Consider the following 21,250-nt stretch of genomic DNA (forward strand, 5'->3'; position numbering starts at 1 on the left):
TAAAATTACTTGCTGTTAGTTTCCAAGGACCGATCACATCCCACAATGATTGTATCGTTAAGCACACAGATGCTCATACCATTGACAGAATCTTGCGTAAGCGATGCCCACATACTTATGAAGGGGATTTTTAAAAATAGAGTCAAATTCTGGAATCTCTCGTAGCCCACCCGGAATCTCTTCGGGGCGCACAGTTTCAGAAGAGAAGGGCCCACTGATGTCAGATGCAAGTTGCTGTATCGGTTCTGCAACATCAGACCAGTGGCGTAGCGAGGGTGAGCGACGCCCATCCCCCGCACTCTTCTCTGCCCCCCTCCTGCCGTGCCTGTGCCCTCTTCTCTTCCCCCATACGAACTTACTGCCCGCGTCGTATCGGCTGTCCCTCTGACGTCGCTTCCTGGGCATGGGACCCGGAAGTGAGGTCAGAGAGAGGCGACACTGACGTGGGTAGCAAGTTCTCAATACTGCTGGCGCAGGGAAAATGAAAGAGGTCCGAGGGGAGGGAAGGGGCACGCGGCGGGGGAGGAAAGGAGCAGGGGGCAGAGAGGACCACTTCCGGTGCAGACAGCCCCCCCTCCCCCCCCATCAGACTAACACAGTTCAGCTACCCATCTGGATATCCTACCCACTGATTTATTTCGAGGTCATTGATGAAAAAATGATTTACGCGTAGATGCAAGTGGAGTTTTCAGCACCCGCTGTGCTTTCTTTCTTGTTATGTTATTTTCACAAAGACTAATTAGTTTGGGGGTGGGTGCCCTTAAGGGTCTCGCAACGGTAGCCGCTGATTCCTGCACACACACTGTTTAAATCGCCAATAAAAAAGTTTATTAAAATGAATCTTCAGGGGTTTTAACCTTTAATTAGAGGCAGACTGCAGCTATTGTGAAAGGGGCCCCTCTGGGAAGAGCACAGCTGAGAGCGATGCACTTTCATGCAGACACATTTGTGTCTCTGCCCAAAACATTAAAGGATTATGTGGAGCAACGCGGCCTTTGAAAAGAAAATTGCAAATCACATTTGAAATGAAATGGAGACGTTACCAAAACCAATGCAATCCCTGATTCGGTGGTGTAGCGAGAGTAGGGGGCACTCGGGGCGGAGGTGCAGATCCGTGCCCCCCCCTGTGTGCAAACCCCCACTGGGACCCACTGACACCAAGCGCCCCCTCCACCAAAACTGGGACCCACTGATAGCTCCTCCCTCACACCAAGTGCCCCCTCCACCTTCCAATCACCCTTTCCTCTGGGACCCCCCCCAGCTCACAAACCCTCCACCCCTGACATAGCCCCCCCATTCCCTCCTGCCTTGAAGGGCTGCCTCTCCAAAATAGCAGCCCTTCCCCCTCCCAGTGCATCCTGGATGCACTGGAAGGAGCCTAAGGTTCTGATTGGCTCAGGCATTTAAGCCCTTCCCCCTGGGAGAGGGACCTTAGGCACCTGAGCCAATCAGGGCCTTAGGCTCCTCCTAGTGCATCACCAGTATGCATTAGGGGGGCCCTATGATTCTGATTGGCTCAGGCGCCATAAATTCTCCTCTCACGAGCCGCTCCTGCGTTGGAGAAGGCGGCAAATGTGAGAGGAGCCGCCGGGAAGTTACACTGCTGGGGGCTCGGGCTGTTAGGTCCGTGCAGGCTCCTCTCGCGGTAAATGGAGGGAGAGGGAATGCTGCGACTGCTGGACAGGGAAGTAGGGAAGGAGATAGGAAGAAAGACACAGGGACAGGGGCAGGGAGAGAGACAGAAAGACAGACAGACAAAGGGGGCCAGGGAGGGAGAGAGACAGAAAGAAAGACAGCGGGAGGAAGAGAGACAGAAAGAAAAAGACAGGGGTAGGGAGAGAAACAGAAAGAAAGACAGACATATATTCTACCACCAGCGGGAGGAAGGGAGACAGAAAGAAAAGAAGAAAGACACAGGGGCAGGGAGAGACACAGAAAGACAGACAGACAAAGGGGGCCAAGGAGAGAGACAGACTGAAAGAAAGACAGCAGAACAGAGAGAGAGAGACGAAAATAAAGACAGACAGACATATATTCTAGCACCCATTAATGTAACGGGCTAAAATACTAGTATTTGTATAATGCCATCTAAATTCGCAGAATTTAATATACAAAAAAAAGAAGAAAGACCTGTTTTCTATTAAGCGAGCAGAAAGAGAGAAAAGAACTCTTTTTGTTGTCAGGAGACCGAAGGGAACACTTTGGTAGGCAGCTCCTGTGCTATAGATTTATTTCTGCTGATGTGGCAGACCGGAGACCGCGGCTTGCACACTTAATCATCAAGTCCTCAAAGCTGAAGCAGCAGGTCACTTATTTTTAGCTGCTTTGCTGTACTTTCTGGTACTTCTTTGTAAACCTGTACGTTAGATGAAAATAAAAGCCTCTACGTAAACAAAGAGAAGACAAGTTTTCCGGTGTCTGTTGTGGCCTCTTTCGTACTGAATTCACAATGCCAGTCAGCAGACCTGAGAAAACCATCTGGTATGCTATCAGGTTCCACAGTGCTCTGTGAAGACTTTCCCGTCCCCCACACTGGTACGTGAGCTCATTAACTCTTTTTATTCCCCTCTTCCCACAAATTTTCTCTATTTTAAGAAAAAGGATGATCAATTATCAGAGAGTTGAGGGGAAGTGGGGTTGCAAATCAGACTTAAGAACATAAGAATAGCCCATCCAGCCCAGAACATATCTGCATGTATAATGAACCTTCAATCCTGGGCACATTCTGTACAAATGAAATTGAACGAGCCCAAAACAAAACTACTTTGGCTCGGCCCAATATTAGGTCATTTACCCACCTCCATCCCATTATCTTCCAGCTCCACTCTTCAGCTTGAGTTTTCAAGCAAAGTCCTTGGCATCATCATATTGTAAATTAGATTTAGTAGCAGGGTCTCATTCATCCATACCACATAGAACATAAGAACATAAGCAATGCCTCCACTGGGTCAGACCCGAGGTCCATCGTGCCCAGCAAGTCCGCTCACGCAGCGGCCCAACAGGTCCAGGACCTGTGCAGTAATCTTCTCTCTATACCCCTCTATCCCTTTTTCCAGCAGGAAATTGTCCAATCCTTTCTTGAACTCCAGTACCGTACTCTGTCCTATTACGTCCTCTGGAAGCGCATTCCAGGTGTCCACCACACGCTGGGTAAAGAAAAACTTCCTAGCATTCATTCTGAATCTGTCTCCTTCCAACTTTTCCGAATGCCCTCTTGTTCTTTTATGTTTTGAAAGTTTGAAGAATCTGTCCCTCTCTACTCTCTCTATGCCCTTCATGATCTTGTAGGTCTCTATCATGTCTCCTCTGAGTCTCCGCTTTTCCAGGTTAATAAACGGACGTAACACAATTTTATGTGAAACAAATCATAAATACAGAAAAAACGGAGAAAAACAAACCTCAATTGCAAGCAGCCGGGACTACACAAGTACCCTAAGCCGCTTGCATCATCACAGGTTCTCGAGAGGTGTTAGCCCTATTATTGGTGTCTTACAAAAGTGTGGAGAAGATTGGACATTAATGGATCCCCTGAAGTAGCCAGTTTGGCGAAACGGGAAGACTTTTCTGTCGGGAGAAGAAGTCAGATTTTTGGATAAGAAGATTTCGGTTGAGAATATTTGGAGATAAGTGATTGCATTTCCTTTTATATCTGACATTAGTACTTCGGGTTCCGTGCTGTTAGACTCTGTTTAAAGCCTGAATTGGAGTTGTTGCCTCCCTTCATATTTTAGATTGGGCTCTCATTCACTTTTTTTTTTATATTTGAAGATCAACGGAACACTAAGAACATAAGGCTTGTTGCACATGAATGAAAATATTGCACATGAATGATTGAAAGTGAAATATAAGTGTACGGAGATTTTTTTTAGAAATCTGTGATGATGCAAGCGGCTTAGGGTACTTGTGTAGTCCCGGCTGCTTGCAATTGAGGTTTGTTTTTCTCCGTTTTTTCTGTATTTATGATTTGTTTCACATAAAATTGTGTTACGTCCGTTTATTGACCTATGTGGTATGGATGAATGAGACCCTTCTACTAAATCTAATTTACAATACGTTTTGAATCATATGATTATCATTTTATACGATTGTATCGCTTGATATATTTACATGTTTATTTGAAAACATTACAAGCATGATTTTCAGATTTGTGTCCTTTATTTTTGCCCCCTTCTTCAATCTTGTCCCTGGTAAGCCACCATATCCTTCAGGCAGCTGGAAGGATTCCATTCTCCTATTAATTGATTTAAAGGAGGTTTTGCTTTGGAGCAGTGATAATAAAGCAAAAATACCAAGAATCTATACAAAATGCTGCAAGGGGTGTACCAGTCAGACTTTATAAAGAAAAACGGCACAGCTACATATCAGAGACCTCATTTCTTCTTTTGAAAATTTGGAGATATTGATAATCTATTCTGTATCTTCCGGGAACATTGCAGGGATTCTGCCTAAAAGAAAAACAAGAATACAATACTGTCCTATTTGGGAGAGAACCGAATGAATGAAACTAGGACCATTAATCATTGCCAATAAATTGCTTTGTGTGCAGTGAATTAGGGGGAATTAGCTGAGCGGGTTTCCTCCAGCCACATTGTTACCTGTAGGGGTGATGCTTCAGTGTTGTGTTTTGAATTGCTGGGGACAGATAGGTTCCCTGGAGTTCTGCAGAGCTTGCCTGTCCCTCACTATTGGAAAATGTGATAGTGAAACAGCGCCCCCCACTGGCAGGACTCCTGCTCAGCTCAGTGGGGACAGTAAAGGGAGTGGTCTAGTATTTAGAGTGGTAGACCCAGGGAAGCCAGGGATCAAATCTTCCTACTCCCACCAATGCTCCTTTACAACTGCGGCTCTGAGTAGGGTTACCCTTTGGAAAATCCGGACCCCTAGACCTGTCCCCCCCCCATGCCCGCCCAGTTCCACCCATGCCCGCCCTTGTATGCACGTAAGTGCATCCATAACTTACGCATACACAGGTCACTTTAGCTTCCACTGCAGATTTAGGGAAATCTCAGCTCTATGTGCCAGGAACTCATCTTGGATTCAAGTCTGGACATATGAGCAATTAAATCCAAGTCCTTTTACAGAAGGATGACCACAAATGTTCTCATTAAAGTGGTATAGGAAACTGTGGCATTAAAAAGCCTGTTTACAAAACAATCTGTCCTTTTACTCGTGGGCATGGTCTTGCAGTCCTGGAAAGTTGGCATTCTACTGTAGGCTTTCTGTGCTGTGACATGAAACATCAAGCGGTGCTTCATTAAAAGCGTGAAAAGCAGGACTGCTTTTTTTAAATGATAACAGTATCCCTGTGTAGTAGCATTCTTAAAAATAAAGGTGGCTTCAATGACAATATGGAAATAATAAATGTGAAGCTAGATTTATTTTTATTTTTTACAAAGCTCATCTTATCTGTTCCTTCTGCCTTCCTCGTATTGCGCTTACCAACCTGCCCTCCAAACCTGAGCTAACCAACCAGTCATCCCATCTCACTGCCGGTTTCCAGCAGCTCCCCTCACCCCCAGCCTTCCAGCCCCCTCCCAGACTCCCTGCCAGTGTACCAATCCCTCAGCCCCCCCCTTTCTCACTTTGCTCTGATGCATATTTGCCACCTCTGCCCCCTGCAGAGTAGCTGTTGCTTCCATTTTCACGCGGCCTTTAGTGAGTTTGAGTGGACCCACACTTAGGAAGTGACATCACAGGAAGAGCTGACGGTGGGGGCGACAGCAGCTTGGGGGTTGCAGCTTGCACCAGGAATGTTACAGAGGTACAGGGAAGGGAAGTGGCGCGCGTCCGGCAGGAGGGGGCGAGGAAGGAGCGTGTGGAGGTGGGGGAGGGGCACCTCTCACCCTTGCCATGCAACTGTGTGTCATAACTTCTAGGTGCACCTATTTAGGCCAAGGAAAACCTGGCCTAAATGCCTCGGCCTAAGTTGTGTGCAGATCGGTGCATTATCTTAAAACTTGCACGTAACGTAAAAGAGCGCCCATGATCTGTCCCTAGCCATGTCCCGTTTTCCACAAAGCACACTTGAAATGATGCAGCTGGCAAGTTGTGTGCGTAATTTTCCATTCAATTCCTATTAATGTTAATTATGAGGTATTAATTGACAATTATCGGTGCTGATTAGGCTTCTTAAGCAATTAATTTGTGCATACACACAACTTCAGGCACTGTTTGTAGAATTTGGGGGTGTATGCGTAAGTTATGGATGCACTTGTGTGCATACAAGGGCAGAACTGGGCGGGCATGGGGGGGACAGGTCTAGGGGTCCGGATTTTCCAAAGGGTAACCCTACTCAGAGCCGCAGCTCTAATGGAGAGGTTCTTCCCAAATCCCCCAATGACAGCGCCAACACTTCTAAGTAAAGTGGGGGGTTCCCCCCCCACCCCCTCTCGGAGCACTTTAAAGTTACCTTTTAATCCGGCGCTCTGACGTCTTGCGCGCATTTGTCATAGCGGCTTTGTCCTTGCGCGTTTTCATCTATGAACCTACCTTTCTACCTCAGGGAGGAGATTGCGTTAGACAGATTTAAAGGTTCTCTCAAAAGCTTTCTCTTCAAGGATGCCAGTGAAACTCAGCTTCATTCCACTTTCTTTTGGTGTATATTTTCCTAACTTCCCTTTTCATTGTTTTTTATTGACCCCCCTCCTTTTGTTCACACCTTCAATGTCTCCTGTCCTTTAAAATTGTAGTTCCTCCCTTCACCCCCCCCCCACTTGTTTCAAGTAAGTCTAGTTTTAGTGAATGTCCAGACATGTATGGGTTTCGTGTCCCCCACTTTTTATTGATGTACATCGCTTAGAAATATTAATAAGCGTTTGAATCAAATTTTAAATAAAACTTGAATCATACTTAGTGGCACGTAATCAGTCTTAGACACTGTGGTCACCACTTTAGCCTAACACAGGCAAGGCCAAGACACAGGTGACTACAAACACAGTACTTTTTGCGTGTGACCCGGACCGGAGTCACCCTGCAGGCTGGATTGGAGTTCAAATACAAAACAACAAAAAAAACTTAATCAAATGGTTGAAAATATCTTTCAGCTTTACTCTGGATCGATATACAGGTAAGTCGGTCATCAGCAGTGATATCAATGGCAATGGCCAAACTAACAGTCCCAAAACATGTCCAAAACACGGAAAAATAAAGTTCAACACAAACTCAGGCTGAAAACTCAGCTTCTCTTTGTCAGTCCAAAACTTTCAAGTCATTTGGGTAGCAGCACAACACACAGTCCAGTGCACTGCTTTGCAAAACAACAGTGCTTCAAACAAAGAAAAAACAAGCCTCTGGCAGGTTTGAGACAAATACCAGGAAGAAGGAGATAGCTCTAGGTTTTGCAATTTAAAGCAAAAAAACAGCTTTACAAAATTCCCACCCAGCTGGAAGCAAAACCTCTCCCCGTCTCTCCAAGTTTTTCACAGTAATTCTCAACTCGTGTGTTATATGGCAAAAAAAAAACAAAACACTACCCAAACATTTCACTGTAAATTCCACTCACAGTTTGTGGCAACAAGCTAAGTCCACCTGCATTCTTTCAGGGTAATCAACTTCCACAGCAGCACAGGTTTCTTCAAAATCCATAGGCTCTTCCCTGAGCCTGGACAAGTCCTCTGCTGGCTCAACTTCACTCCATTCCATAGGGACAGGACGATTGACCCTGTTTGGCTTGGGAAGCACCCTAGGGAGGCAAGGCACAAACTTCCTCCCTAACCTGTTGCCCTGTTTGAAAGCCACTGTTGGCTTTTCTACTCTTGGGGAGTGTCCTGACCTAGCAGTGTCAGCTGACGACCAGGGACCTCTAGAGCTCCCCTGGTGGTGATTCCTATTATCTTCCTCACCTTCATCTTCCCAGATCCTGGACTTTCTCTGCCGGGTTTCTAGTTTAACCCTGGGGTTTTTTATTTCAGCTAAAGCTTGGGTCGGGCTTACATCTGCTTGGTCACAACACCAATAGGCATTGAAATCTTAGTTGCACCTAGGCTAGGGTTTTCTTGGTCTAAATGAGTACGCCTAAGGTAGGTACTACTGGTGCTTAAGTCATACCATGTCCAAAATCCACCCACAATACATCCCTTGGGATAGATGTCTACCTTAAAGTGGTAGACACCTACTAAGTTAGGTGACTACCAGATAATTAATTCTGTAACATAACATAAGAACATAAGAACTGCCATCACCGGATCAGACCCTGGGTCCATCAAGTCCGATGAACCGCTCACGCGGAGGCCCAGCCAGGTGTAACCTGGCGAAAAACTTAGTCACCCGTAACCCTCTATGCGCCTTCCGAGAAGATGTGCATCTGACTTGCCCGTAAATCTTAGAACGGTGGGTTCCGCAGCAATCTCCACCGGATGCCTAAGTGTGAATGACATGCAATAGGCACCTATCTTTTTTGGACGCCAATTACAGAATCCGGCCCTGAGTGCATGCTGGGTAAAGAGGGTGGGAACTAGCAGGTTAGGCATGGAGAATGGGCATCAACTGTGGATTGCTCGTGGTACTTACTACATGCCGTCAGTGTGCAGCTAGCCTGGCTGCTATCGACTTCCTCAATTGCAAATAGTCTTCATGTGTTGTAAGGAACTTTTATGTGCAGCAATTGTAAGGGGCTTTAGGAGAAAGGTTCGTTACTTTCACGGTGTGTATAAGCAGCCAATGAAAAGGGAGGTCCAAAAAGTGAGAGTCCACAGACGTGAGGATCACAACAATTTATTTGTAGATAAACAGTCACTGGAATATGCAACGACGCCTGAAGACATAGGACTCAACACGACCATGTTTCAGCATGGAAGCCTGCATCAGGGGTCAATTAAGCTATAGGTACTGTAAGTTCAAATTCAGATCAAAGGAAATACTTACCCCCTCTTTTACTAAGGTGTACTAACCGCGTCCATAGACTAACATGCATGCGTTAGCGTTTAGCGTGTGCTAAATCAATTAGCGCACCTTAGTAAAAGAGAGCCTTAGGTGCTGAGTGTCAAGATAGAGAGTCAGACTAAAGAGGTTAGGGCTGAGGGGGAGATACAAAATCCTGAGTGGTGCAGAACGGGTACAAGGGGATCGATTTTTCACTCCGTCAAAAATGTCAATGACTAGGGGACACTCGATGAAGTTACAGGGAAATACTTTTAAAACCAATAGGAGGAAATATTTTTTCATCCAGAGAATAGTTACCGTAAAAGCTCTGTAACGCGTTACACAGGATGTGGTAAGAGTGGCTAATGTAGCTGGTTTAAAAAAAAAAGTTTGGACAAGTTCCTGGAGGAAAAGTCATGTTGAGACAGTCATGGGAGAAGCCACTGCTTGCCCTCCGTAGAATGCTGCTACTATTTGGGGTTTTGCCAGGTACTTGCGACTTGGATTGGCCTCCTAGAAGACGGAATACTGGCCTAGATTGACCATTGGTCAGAACCAGTAAGGCTATCCTTATGCTCTTATAAATTTCAGCACCAGCGATAGAGGTTTTGCAAAAATAACCTATTTGGAGACTTTGTCCCCTTTGCACTTAGCTTTACTTAAACACTTTTCTAAGGAAACCTATAACACTTTTTGCATGGACTTATTAGGAGTTTGCAGAGGAAATGTTTTCTTTGCAATATTATTTCATATATGAGATTTTCTTTTGCCTGCTTCATTTTGCTTTAAAACAAAATGAAAATGCTCATATGTAAGATTTATCCTGAGAAATAAAACTGGTTTTGTCTTCAACTGAGGCCTTAACTAGATGAAAAATCAGCAGACCGATTTCTAAGCAGAAGTTATCTTCAGCTTCCTATAGTCAAAATAATGTCACACAATCTGCAATGAATATCACAGAAAATTTAAGAATACTTTGTAGAAATTATCGATAATAAAGCTGGGTAACCAGTAGAGACCACTTCAATTTTCTGTTCCGGATTTTGAAGCTATCTGATCATTGCTCTGGGTGTGATACAATCGGTATTCTATATTCTATTTAAGTATTTTATCCATTTTGCAATCAATCGACTCTTGTAAATTACAAGAAATTTCCACACGTGGCACAATTAGATTGACAATAGCACAGTCCACTTGGAGATGGATAAACCAATCTGAAGTTGTCCCTGATTGAATCCAATAGAGCCCCTCCTTTACAAAGCCACGCTAGCGTTTTTAGCGCTGGCTGCCACGGTAACAGTTCCGACGCACACCTATTCATGTGGATTTTGCAATTTTAATATTTTGCAATTTTAATATTAATAGATGTGCATTGGGCTTTCACCAACACTATGGGTTTCTTTTACGAAGGCGCGTTAGGGCCTTAATGCGTGGAATAGCGTGCGTTACAATGCTGCTATTCCACGCATTAGTTTTTCGGCAGTAGTTTTTCGACTAGCGTGTGCTAATCTTGTGCGTGTGCTAAAAATGCTAGTGCACCTTCTTAAAAGGAGCCCTATGTTTTATTAAAGAGATCACTAGTCTCCTCGTGGACTTTAATATGATGGCATCGGTCACCCCCTATATTCTTTAGATGTTTCCACATTCTTCTTGTCATTTGGATCCTATTTTATTTCACTCTCACACAGCACATATTACATTATATATATCATTTATACTTATTTACCACATATTTTTATCTATAGGACCCCTGAAGAAGACAATAGTGTCGAAACACGGACTGTGTTGGGTCCATGTTTCCAGAGGTTCAGACCCTAGACATTTTTATGTGGATTATTTATTTGTGTTAATAAAGCCTTCATCTTGGACATCGACTCTCCACAAGTTTTTTTTTTTTTTTTTTGCTTTGGCTTGTTTTTCCTTTTGTGGAGGAATCAGGGTCAACTTTCTTGGTTGGCATAATATTCTCTAATCATGGCACATCTTAGTGAGAACGCTGAGGCTTCAAGTAGCTTACGCGATATTAGTATAAGATTCTCTTTAGATTTTTTAAAATTGAAAATCAAACACTTATCTGTGAAGAAAAACATCCTATAGCCTTTTAATCAGATCCGGAAACCTCCACAACGGCCGGGCTTGGAGCTCATGGGAAAGGCCTTGGGCAATGTTTGCACCTCATTCCACAGGAGCTGGCTTCAACCACAGCAGTACTGAGTGCCTTCTTATAATAAAATTATCAGGCCATGTTTACCTCCTAAACGCACTCAGGATGGCAAGTAATGGTACATGTTCCCAAAATATGACACTGATATATATTTCTAAAATATGAGGTTACATCTGGGTTATACAGAATGGATAAAACCAAGACATTTATCATACAGAGGAGAAAAAAACAGGTCATGGGAGTTCTGGCCAAAGGCTCAGTCTAAACAACAGATCTCTCACATTCAGTTCCCAGCCAGCACCAAGCACAAACAGGCAGTCTTAGTTAGTGTCAACTAGAGAATGGCGCGGGGACAAATTTGTCCCTGTCCCATTCCTGTAAGCTCTGCCTTAACTGCACAAGTTTCAAGTTTCAAGTTTTATTAATTTTGATATACCAACCATCAAGTTAATATCTGGCTGGTTAACAATATGTTTAAAAGAAAGAGAAACTAAAAAAAAGAGGTATTGTGTATATACAAATAACATTACAGGACGAACTAGACCGTGAGGATAGAAGGGAAGGGAGGGTGAAGTTACATATTTGAGAAGAAAATGGAGATAGTGGGGTTAGGATAAAACATAATGGAGAGGGACGCTTTAAAGAAAGCAGTTAGTGTTGATGAATAGAATAATAAAGAAGAAAAAAAAAAAAAAAAAAAAAGAGATGATGGCTCTAAGTGTTAGCGAAGGCATCGCAAAATAAAAAAGTCTTTAAATCTGTCTTAAATTTATCGAGTCGTGATTCGTCGCGGAGTTGCTGTGGCAGGGAATTCCAGAGGGTAGGGGCAGTTACTGCGAAATTTACTTTACGTGTATTGTAGAAGTCTTTAATAGAGGGGATAAAGAGAAGTTTTTGATCGGTTGATCTTAGAGTGCGTGAGGAGCAGTAGGGAATGAGAAGTTTGTCAAGGAATGAGGGCAAATGAGAGAGTTTTATTTTAAAGGATAGTAAGATAATTTTAAAGGTGATGCGGTGAGTAATAGGGAGCCAGTGTGCTTCTTTTAAGAGAGGGGTAACATGGTCGTATCTGCCTACTTTATGGATAAGTTTTATTGCAGTATTTTGTATTAGTTGTAAACGACAAATTTCTTTTTGGGGGAGGCCATTTAGAAGAGAGTTACAGTAATCGAGATGAGAAATTACTAATGAATGTATCAGGATAGTGATTGAGTTAGTTTCAAGGATGGAAGTTAGGGATCGGATGATGCGTAATTTATAGAAACAAGTTTTAACCACTGAACTTATGTGATCATGAAAGGTAAGGTCTCTATCAATGATTACACCTAAAAGTTTTATCTTAGTGTCCATTTGGATTGGTGTAGATTTAATAGAGATATTGTCCAATAAAAATTCTGTGGAATTGATGGGGAGTAACAAACTTCGGGATTTGTCTAGATTGAGGGAAAGCTTGTTTGTGTACAACCAGTCATATATGGTGTTTAGTTTGTTATTAATGTCTTTGATGTCTGAAATGTTTAAAGTATTGATTGGGTGGAGGAGTTGTATGTCATCGGCGTATGCAAAAATAGTAAATCCGATGGATTGAGCTAATGTAAGGAGAGGAGATAAGAAAATATTAAATAGAAGTGGGGATAGGATAGAACCTTGAGGGACACAAGCCTCGAACACTTATGATTTTAAAGTGTTTGAGGTTTGTGCAGATCAAGACGGAGCTTGCAGGAATGGGGCAGGGACAGGAAAAGAACTCGTGGGTACGGGTCGGGAAAATGAGTTCCCATGGGGATGGGGAAAAATTTGTCCTTGTGTCATTCTCTACTTGGAAGAATAGTATAGAAAATTTAATAAATAAATATTGTGAAAAGCTTCAGACTCTGATAACCAGAGCTGGTATTGTGACATCATAATGCCTCATTCCACCAATAAGAGCCAACCTCATCAATGATGTCACAATGGCTTGATTGTTCTATACTTGGCTCACTTTTACTCTATTTTGATTTCTAGAGTGGTGCAGTGTAGAGAATGACATGGGGACAAATTTTTCCCCATCCCTGAAGGAACTCAATTTCCCCATCCTGCCCTCTCAAGTTATGTCGTTGTCCCTGTCCCATTCCTGTAAGCTCTGTCTTAACCACACAAGCCTCAAACACTTATGATTTTAAAGTGTTTGAGGCTGGCGCAGATGAGGACAGAGCTTACAGGAGTGGGGTAGGGACAGGAAAAGAACTCGTGGGGACAGGAAAATGAGTTCCCGCGGAGAACGGGAGAAAATTTGTCCCTGTGTCATTCTCTAATTGTAGCTGACAAATGCTGTGATCACAGAGTGCCCTCTTGTGGACTACCAAAACATCACAATCGTGATAGAATTTAAATGACCAAGAGCTGATAATGATCAATAGTGGCAATATCTACATAGGTTACCATATTCAGCAGCTTAACCTAACTTTATACAGATAATTTTTTCATATAAAGTTAGGCTGCTACAGTATTTTTGCAGTCTAACTTACATGGTTACTTTATATGGGCAACAGTCAAATATTGCTACTATGCCTGAAGGTTCTGTTCTTGGGCGTTTTTTAAAACATTTTTATAAATGATATTGCTGAAGGGCTGTCGGGTAAGATTTGCCTCTTTGCGGATGATACCAAAATCTGCAATAGAGTAGACACCCAGAATGGTGTGAATAACATGAAGAAAGACCTGGTGAAGCTCGAAGAATGGTCTGAAATTTGGCAGCTAAAATTTAAAGGTAAGAAATGCAAGGTCATGCATTTGGGATGCAAAAACCCGAGGGAACGGTATAATTTAGGAGGTGAAGAATTTATGTGCATGAAAGAAGAGCGGGACTTGGGTGTGATTGTATGTGATGATCTTAAGGTGGCCAAACAGGTTGAAAAGGTGACGGATGCTAAGGTGCCTAGGGAGAGGTATGGCCAGTAGGAAAAAGGAGGTATTGATGCCCCTGTAGCGTCTACTACTACTGAAGGAGTCTGGGACTGGTTTTCTTAAGTGTTGAACTAAGTTTTCTCTTTAATAAAATGCTGAATTATGTTTAGCTGCAGACCTAACTTATCTCATGTTCTAGCCTGCCTGTCTTGGGTGTTAGCTTGGACATTCTAACTTCTTATGGCTATCTCAGCATAAACGACATGTAACAGAAAGACTGCAGGGCTTAGATAAGTGACCTGCTAATGACCTGCTAGTGTGAGCTTAGCACCAATGATTGTTAAGAAAAGTAACACGTGAAAAGTTTTTTCTAGAATTCAGGTGTATAGCCAGAAGAATGTATAAATATCTCTGTAACGTCCTGTTTTCAGGACTTCTGAAGCCAGCTTGGAGCTCAGGAGTCGCATATGTATGCTAATAAAACCTGTTGCTTTCTTCAAGTCTCTAAGTTTTGTGGCTTCCCAAAGTGAGCTTTCACTTCATGTTGGCATCTGAACAATGTATTGAATACTTATATAAGTGTTCTTTCATTTTTAATCGATTCTTAATATACCACCTTTCTGTAGTAGAATCAAAGGTGTTTATATATAGGTACTTTCTCTCCTTTGAAGGCTCAAAATCTAACAGATCCTCTTACAACGCTACGTTACTCACCAGTGCACCTTTGTAAAAGCTGGCCTAAATTTTGTACCTGGGGCAATGAAGGGTTAAATGACTTCCCCAGGGCCACGAGGAGCAGAAGTGGAAATCAAACCTAGTTCCTCTAGTTGTCAGGCCACTACAATAACCATTAGGTTCAAGTTTCAAGTTTAATTAATTTTAATATACCGACCATGTTGATATTTTGGTTACCTGTTTATTTCTCACGCACTAAAGCAGTGGTCTCCAACTCAAACCCACATTCTGGATTTGTAGGTACTTGGAGGGCCTCAGAAAAAATAGTTAGGGCTCCTTTTACTGAAAGGTCACTTGGACACACAAAGTCAGAGGCGTGAAGAAAGTACAAGAGGTTTATTACAGCATGCCGGACTCTAGTACAGTGAACAGCCTGCTTACTAGAATGTTAGAATCAGGAAATGCACGGACTTTTATGCTCTTTTCACTAAACATATGCTAACTAATACATGCAAAAACTACAACTTCTCATTTGTTACTTCTATAACTTTTCTACAATTATTATTGGTCCTAAGCCAGCACTTATGATAGATTCAGGGCTACAACTTATAGTCCTATAGGAAACTAGCTCATTTCTCTGCTTATCTAAATCTTACAGTTCTAAATGTTACATGTACAGAAGGGCAGGGTACATCATGGCTCAAACTCTTATCTATTTAGCTTACAATGTGGTAAGGCAGGGACATACATTTTAGGCAGATGAGGTCAGTAGATTGTACACTGTTTTCAGCTATGTAGGCCAGAGCAATATTTTAAACAACAGTTAACCATTTCATGACCCTACATTACGAAGCCGCGTTAGTGGCTTTATCGCACACACCTTTTTAGCGCACGCTAACTCCCGCGCTAGCTGAAAAGCTACCGCCTGCTCAAGAGGAGGTGGCAGCAGCAAGCGCGGCCAGCAAATTAGCGCGCGCTATTGTGCGCGTTAAACCGCTAACGTGTATTCGTAAAAGAAATCCTTAATGTCTTATTAATAAAATGACAATTTTGCAGGAGATAAAAACTCTTCCTAGTTTATAAATCTTTCCTTTTATTGTCATTGATAGCTAAAAAGACATATGATCAAGAAATTCTTTGATTTTACTTTGGTGATTATGATAAACAGACCGAGGGACCGCGAGCTTGAGACCACTGCACTAAAAGAAGCTTTTTTTTTTTTTTTTTTTTGGAGGGCCAGAATGAGGCTTGGAACGCACTGACAGAAGCTATTGGTCCACCAGAACGAGGCTTGGAATTCAAAGCAAAGACAGCCGGAACAAGAGGAATGAAACAGTCATTGGTGGAATAGCGAATGACCCCACCCCCCGGAACAACCGCACACGCGGCAATATAGTGTATTCCCCCCCCCCCCCTCCGCAATTCCCGTCGCCGGCCTTCGGCGCGAGCCCCCTTTGGCGGGAAGCGCGCTCGCCTGAGCAGCGGCGTGTAGGAGCCAGAGCGAGGCTAAGGCGCGCACGTTCCCGGGCTTAGGGAGCGAGGTGAAAGTGCCCCGGGAGCCGGGAAGCGCGCGACGCCGCCATGGACTGGGACCTGCTGCGGCAGTGCCTGGCGGCGCACGGGCCCTCGCTGCTCTCCCTGCTCCGCTGCGAGCAGAACGAGACCCTGCCCTTCCGCAGCCTGCTGGGCGACGTCTCCAGAGGGCCGCCGGGCAGGTGAGGGGGCGACTGAAAGCAAGGCCTTTCTGATTGGACTCTCTTCCCCGGTGGAAATGGCGATTTTAGTCATTAATTAGGCTTTATATCCTCCCCGGGGAGCTCGGAACGGGTTTCCAGTTTCTCTACATGTTAAAGGGTTTTTATACAAGGTGTTGGCAAACGTGGCATGGCAAAGCACAACACAACATGGTATGGGGAGACATTGCATGACATACCTAGTACTGCATTATATATACATCCGTAACATGTACACACGCATAGCATGACATACCTAGTACTGCATTATATATACATCCGTAGAATATACACACACATAGCATGACATACCTAGTATATATACATCCGTAGCATATACACACACATAGCATGACATACCTAGTATATATACATCCGTAGCATGTACACACGCATAGCATGACATACCTAGTATTATATATACATCCGTAGCATGTACACATGCATAGCATGACATACCTAGTACTGCATTATATATACATCCGTAGCATATACACACGCATAGCATGACATACCTAGTATATGTACATCCGTAGCATATATACACACATTGCATGATATACCTAGTATTATATGTACATCCGTAGCATATACACACACATAGCATGACATACCTAGTATATATACATCCGTAGCATGTACACACGCATAGCATGACATACCTAGTATTATATATACATCCGTAGCATGTACACACGCATAGCATGACATACCTAGTACTGCATTATATATACATCCGTAGAATATACACACACATAGCATGACATACCTAGTATATATACATCCGTAGCATATACACACACATAGCATGACATACCTAGTATATATACATCCGTAGCATGTACACACGCATAGCATGACATACCTAGTATTATATATACATCCGTAGCATGTACACATGCATAGCATGACATACCTAGTACTGCATTATATATACATCCGTAGCATATACACACGCATAGCATGACATACCTAGTATATGTACATCCGTAGCATATATACACACATTGCATGATATACCTAGTATTATATGTACATCCGTAGCATATACACACACATAGCATGACATACCTAGTATATATACATCCGTAGCATGTACACACGCATAGCATGACATACCTAGTATTATATATATATCCGTAGCATGTACACATGCATAGCATGACATACCTAGTACTGCATTATATATACATCCGTAGCATATACACACGCATAGCATGACATACCTAGTATATGTACATCCGTAGCATATATACACACATTGCATGATATACCTAGTATTATATGTACATCCGTAGCATATACACACACATAGCATGACATACCTAGTATATATACATCCGTAGCATGTACACACGCATAGCATGACATACCTAGTATTATATATACATCCGTAGCATGTACACACGCATAGCATGACATACCTAGTACTGCATTATATATACATCCGTAGCATATATACACACATAGCATGACATACCTAGTATATATACATCCGTAGCATGTACACACGCATAGCATGACATACCTAGTATTATATATACATCCGTAGCATGTACACACGCATAGCATGACATACCTAGTACTGCATTATATATACATCCGTAGCATATACACACGCATAGCATGACATACCTAGTATATGTACATCCGTAGCATATATACACACATTGCATGATATACCTAGTATTATATGTACATCCGTAGCATATACACACACATAGCATGACATACCTAGTATATATACATCCGTAGCATGTACACACGCATAGCATGACATACCTAGTATTATATATACATCCGTAGCATGTACACACGCATAGCATGACATACCTAGTACTGCATTATATATACATCCGTAGCATATACACACGCATAGCATGACATACCTAGTATTATATGTACATCCATAGTATATACACACGCATAGCATGACATACCTAGTACTGCATTATATATAAATCCATAGCATATACACACGCATAGCATGACATACCTAGTATTATATGTACATCTGTAGCATATATACACACATAGCATGACATACAATGCAGGCGTTAGCGGCTAGCGTGGCAGGCGGTTTAACACGCGTTAAACCCCTACCGCAGCTTGATAAAAGGACCCCCTAGTATTATATACATCCGTAGCATATACACACGCATAGCATGACATACCTGGTATTATATAAACATGCATAGCATACCTAGTATTATATATACATCCGTAGCATATACACACGCATAGCATGACATACCTGGTATTATATATACACGCATAGCATGGCATACCTAGTATTATATATACATCCATAGCATGGCAAACCTTTCCGTAGCATATATACACGCGTAGCATGGCATAAGTAGTATTATATATACATGCGTAGCATGGCAAATATAGTTTTATATACTACATGCGTAGCATATATACATGCTTAGCATGGCAAATCTAGTATTAATTACTTAATTAATTTTATTAAAAACAATCTGCCCTTCCTGAGCTGAGCCATGGTTTTTTGAGTTAAGGACATTCTTTGGGAAAACTGGGTTAACTTACACATTAAAAAGTGGACGCCTTTAGAGGTAACCTTACTATGATATATGAGTTGCTGTTGGATGTGTTCTCGAGGCTGCAGCTTTTTTTTTTTTTTTTTTTTTACTGAGTTGCATGACATTGCTTTTAAATGTCTCCATTTGTGCTTTGGCATGCTGTTTTGTGCACCAGTGGAAGTGAGGGTGCTTTCTACGGAGCCATTACCACCCTGGGCTATGACTGTGATTTCTACTTAACTCTGATCAACTCCTGAACAAGCTGGTCCAGTGTTATTGATACCAAAAAGTACGTGGAGATTTAGCCCTACTTTTTCACAGAAAATTGGAACTACAAATTGGAAATGGGTAAAACTTGGATCCTCCAGATCTTATGCCTTCCATCTTTAAATGCCACTAGAGCTATACTGGATTCTCTGGGTCACAGCTTCAGCAGCTTTTCAAGTTGAAAGCATAAGATCTGAAGGATCTGATTTCCTTTTGTTTTCCGCTGGCTTCTAACCTTTTTTTTGACAGGCTGCTGGAGAAAGCAGCACTGCTCTGTCAACTTTGGGGGTTCCTTCTTTTAGTCAGATCCACTGGTGTACCAGAATAGTATTAACTATATCTTATATTTTGTAATTCTAAAACGGGAATATCCAAGTCTTTTGAAATCCAGGTATGTGTAGAGTGTGTGTGTGTGTGTGGGGGGGGGGGGGGTGTGCATGAAAATCTTGTCCTGTTGTATGATTTATACTCATGAAAAATGTATAAATCTCTCCTGAAACTGACGTTAATGCTTCAAAATCATGTCCTTGTTTATTAGGAAAAACCATTTGGGCTAAAAATCTCAAGTGGACTGCTTTCTAAAGTGGTGCATGTGAAATGGTGCTTCGTGTCTTGTTGGTACATTTATCCCAGGACTTCAGCTGTGCCACTCGTAGAAACATGATGGCAAATCAATGCCAAATGGCCCATCCAGTTTGCTCATCCACAGTAACCATTATCTCTTCCTCTCACTAAGAGATCCCACATGCCTATCACAGGCTTTATTGAATTCAAACATAGTCTCTGTCTCCACCACCTCTTCCAGGAGACTGTTCCACGCATCTGCCACCCTTTCTATTAAAAAAATATTTCCTTAGATTACTCCTAACTTAATTACATTACATTAGAGATTTCTATTCCGCCATTACCTTGTGGTTCAAGGTGGATTACAAAAGAGTTATAGACGGAGGATTACAATGGAAGATCATTGGTCGCTTCTAGAGAAGGTAAAGAGTAGATCAGATAGTATCTGTGAGGAAGGAGGGTATTTGTGATGTTAGAGCTGTTTCAGGAATTTCTTGAAGAGTATAGTTTTTATTTCTTTTCTGAATATCTTGTAGGCTGGGGTAGTTATCAGTAAATTGGAGATCTGGTTATCTAGTTTTGCTGCTTGGGTAGCTAGGAGGCCATCGTATAGTTTCTTCTGTTTAACTTCTTTGATTGAGGGGTGTGTGTTTTTGTATGCCTAGTTGAGATAGTTTGGATGAGGCGGTTGTTCAGGTAGGTTGGGCTGTCTCCATTTAAGGTTTTAAATAGCATACAGTAGAATTTAAATAGTATTCTTTCTTGGATTGGTAGCCAATGTGAGTTGATGTATGCGTCTGTAATATGGTCGTGTTTCCTCAATGAGTAGATGAGTCTCAGAGCTGTATTTTGGATTGTTTGTAGTTGTTTGGCCATTGTAGCAGGGAAGGGGAATTAGAGGATGTTGCAGTAATCTAGTAGACCTAGTATTAGGGATTGTACTATGAGTTGGAAATGTGTTCTTTCAAATAATTTTCGGACTTGCCTTAAGTTTCTCATGACTGCGAAGGATTTTTGGATTGTTTTATTTATTGGCGGTTGCATGGTGCAGCATCTGTCTATAGTCATTCCTAGTATTTTTAGGGTGGTTTGAATGGGGTAGTTGATTGAGTTGATTTCTATGTTGGTTGTGGTTGAGACTTTGTCATTTTCGAGGAGGATGAATTTAGCTTTGTCTGGGTTGAGTTTCAGTTTGTGATCTTCCATCCAGGTCGCTACAGTTTCTAGTGTTCGGTGTAGTGGGTTTGTCATGACGGTCTTTGGTTTATCAAAAGGTATGAGAATTATAATGTCATCCGCATAACTATAGGTGGTTATGCCAAGATTGTCTAGGTATGTCCCAAGGGAGGCAGTGTATAGGTTGAAGAGAGTAGGGATAGTGGGGATCCTTGTGGTACGCCACATGGACTGGACCATGGTTCAGATTTTACTTATTGGATTTTACTCTATGTTTTGGATTTTAGGAAGCCCTCAAACCAGGAGTATACTTTATCTGAGATACCTATTGTGTCCAGAATTTGCAGTAGGATGTAATGGTCTACCAGGTCAAATGCTGT

At 42.4% G+C, this 21,250-nt stretch overlaps 1 protein-coding gene across 3 annotated transcripts in view; it reads left to right on the forward strand.

The window, feature by feature from the left end:
* The first annotated feature begins 16,014 nt into the window (after positions 1–16,014).
* TTC14 (tetratricopeptide repeat domain 14) overlaps positions 16,015–21,250 on the forward strand; it is a 47,619-nt gene continuing 42,383 nt past the window's right edge. The window contains exon 1 of one of the 3 annotated variants that reach the window (XM_033959672.1): positions 16,015–16,299. In XM_033959672.1, coding sequence (XP_033815563.1) covers positions 16,166–16,299 — 134 coding nt within the window. In that variant the 5' untranslated portion in view covers positions 16,015–16,165. Of the gene's footprint in view, positions 16,300–19,395; positions 19,522–21,250 lie in introns of those variants that run through there. The other 2 variants (XM_033959673.1, XM_033959674.1) reach the window with 2 other exon arrangements.

The sequence above is a fragment of the Geotrypetes seraphini genome, chromosome 9, assembly GCF_902459505.1.
Source record: "Geotrypetes seraphini chromosome 9, aGeoSer1.1, whole genome shotgun sequence".
Lineage (NCBI taxonomy): Eukaryota > Metazoa > Chordata > Amphibia > Gymnophiona > Dermophiidae > Geotrypetes > Geotrypetes seraphini.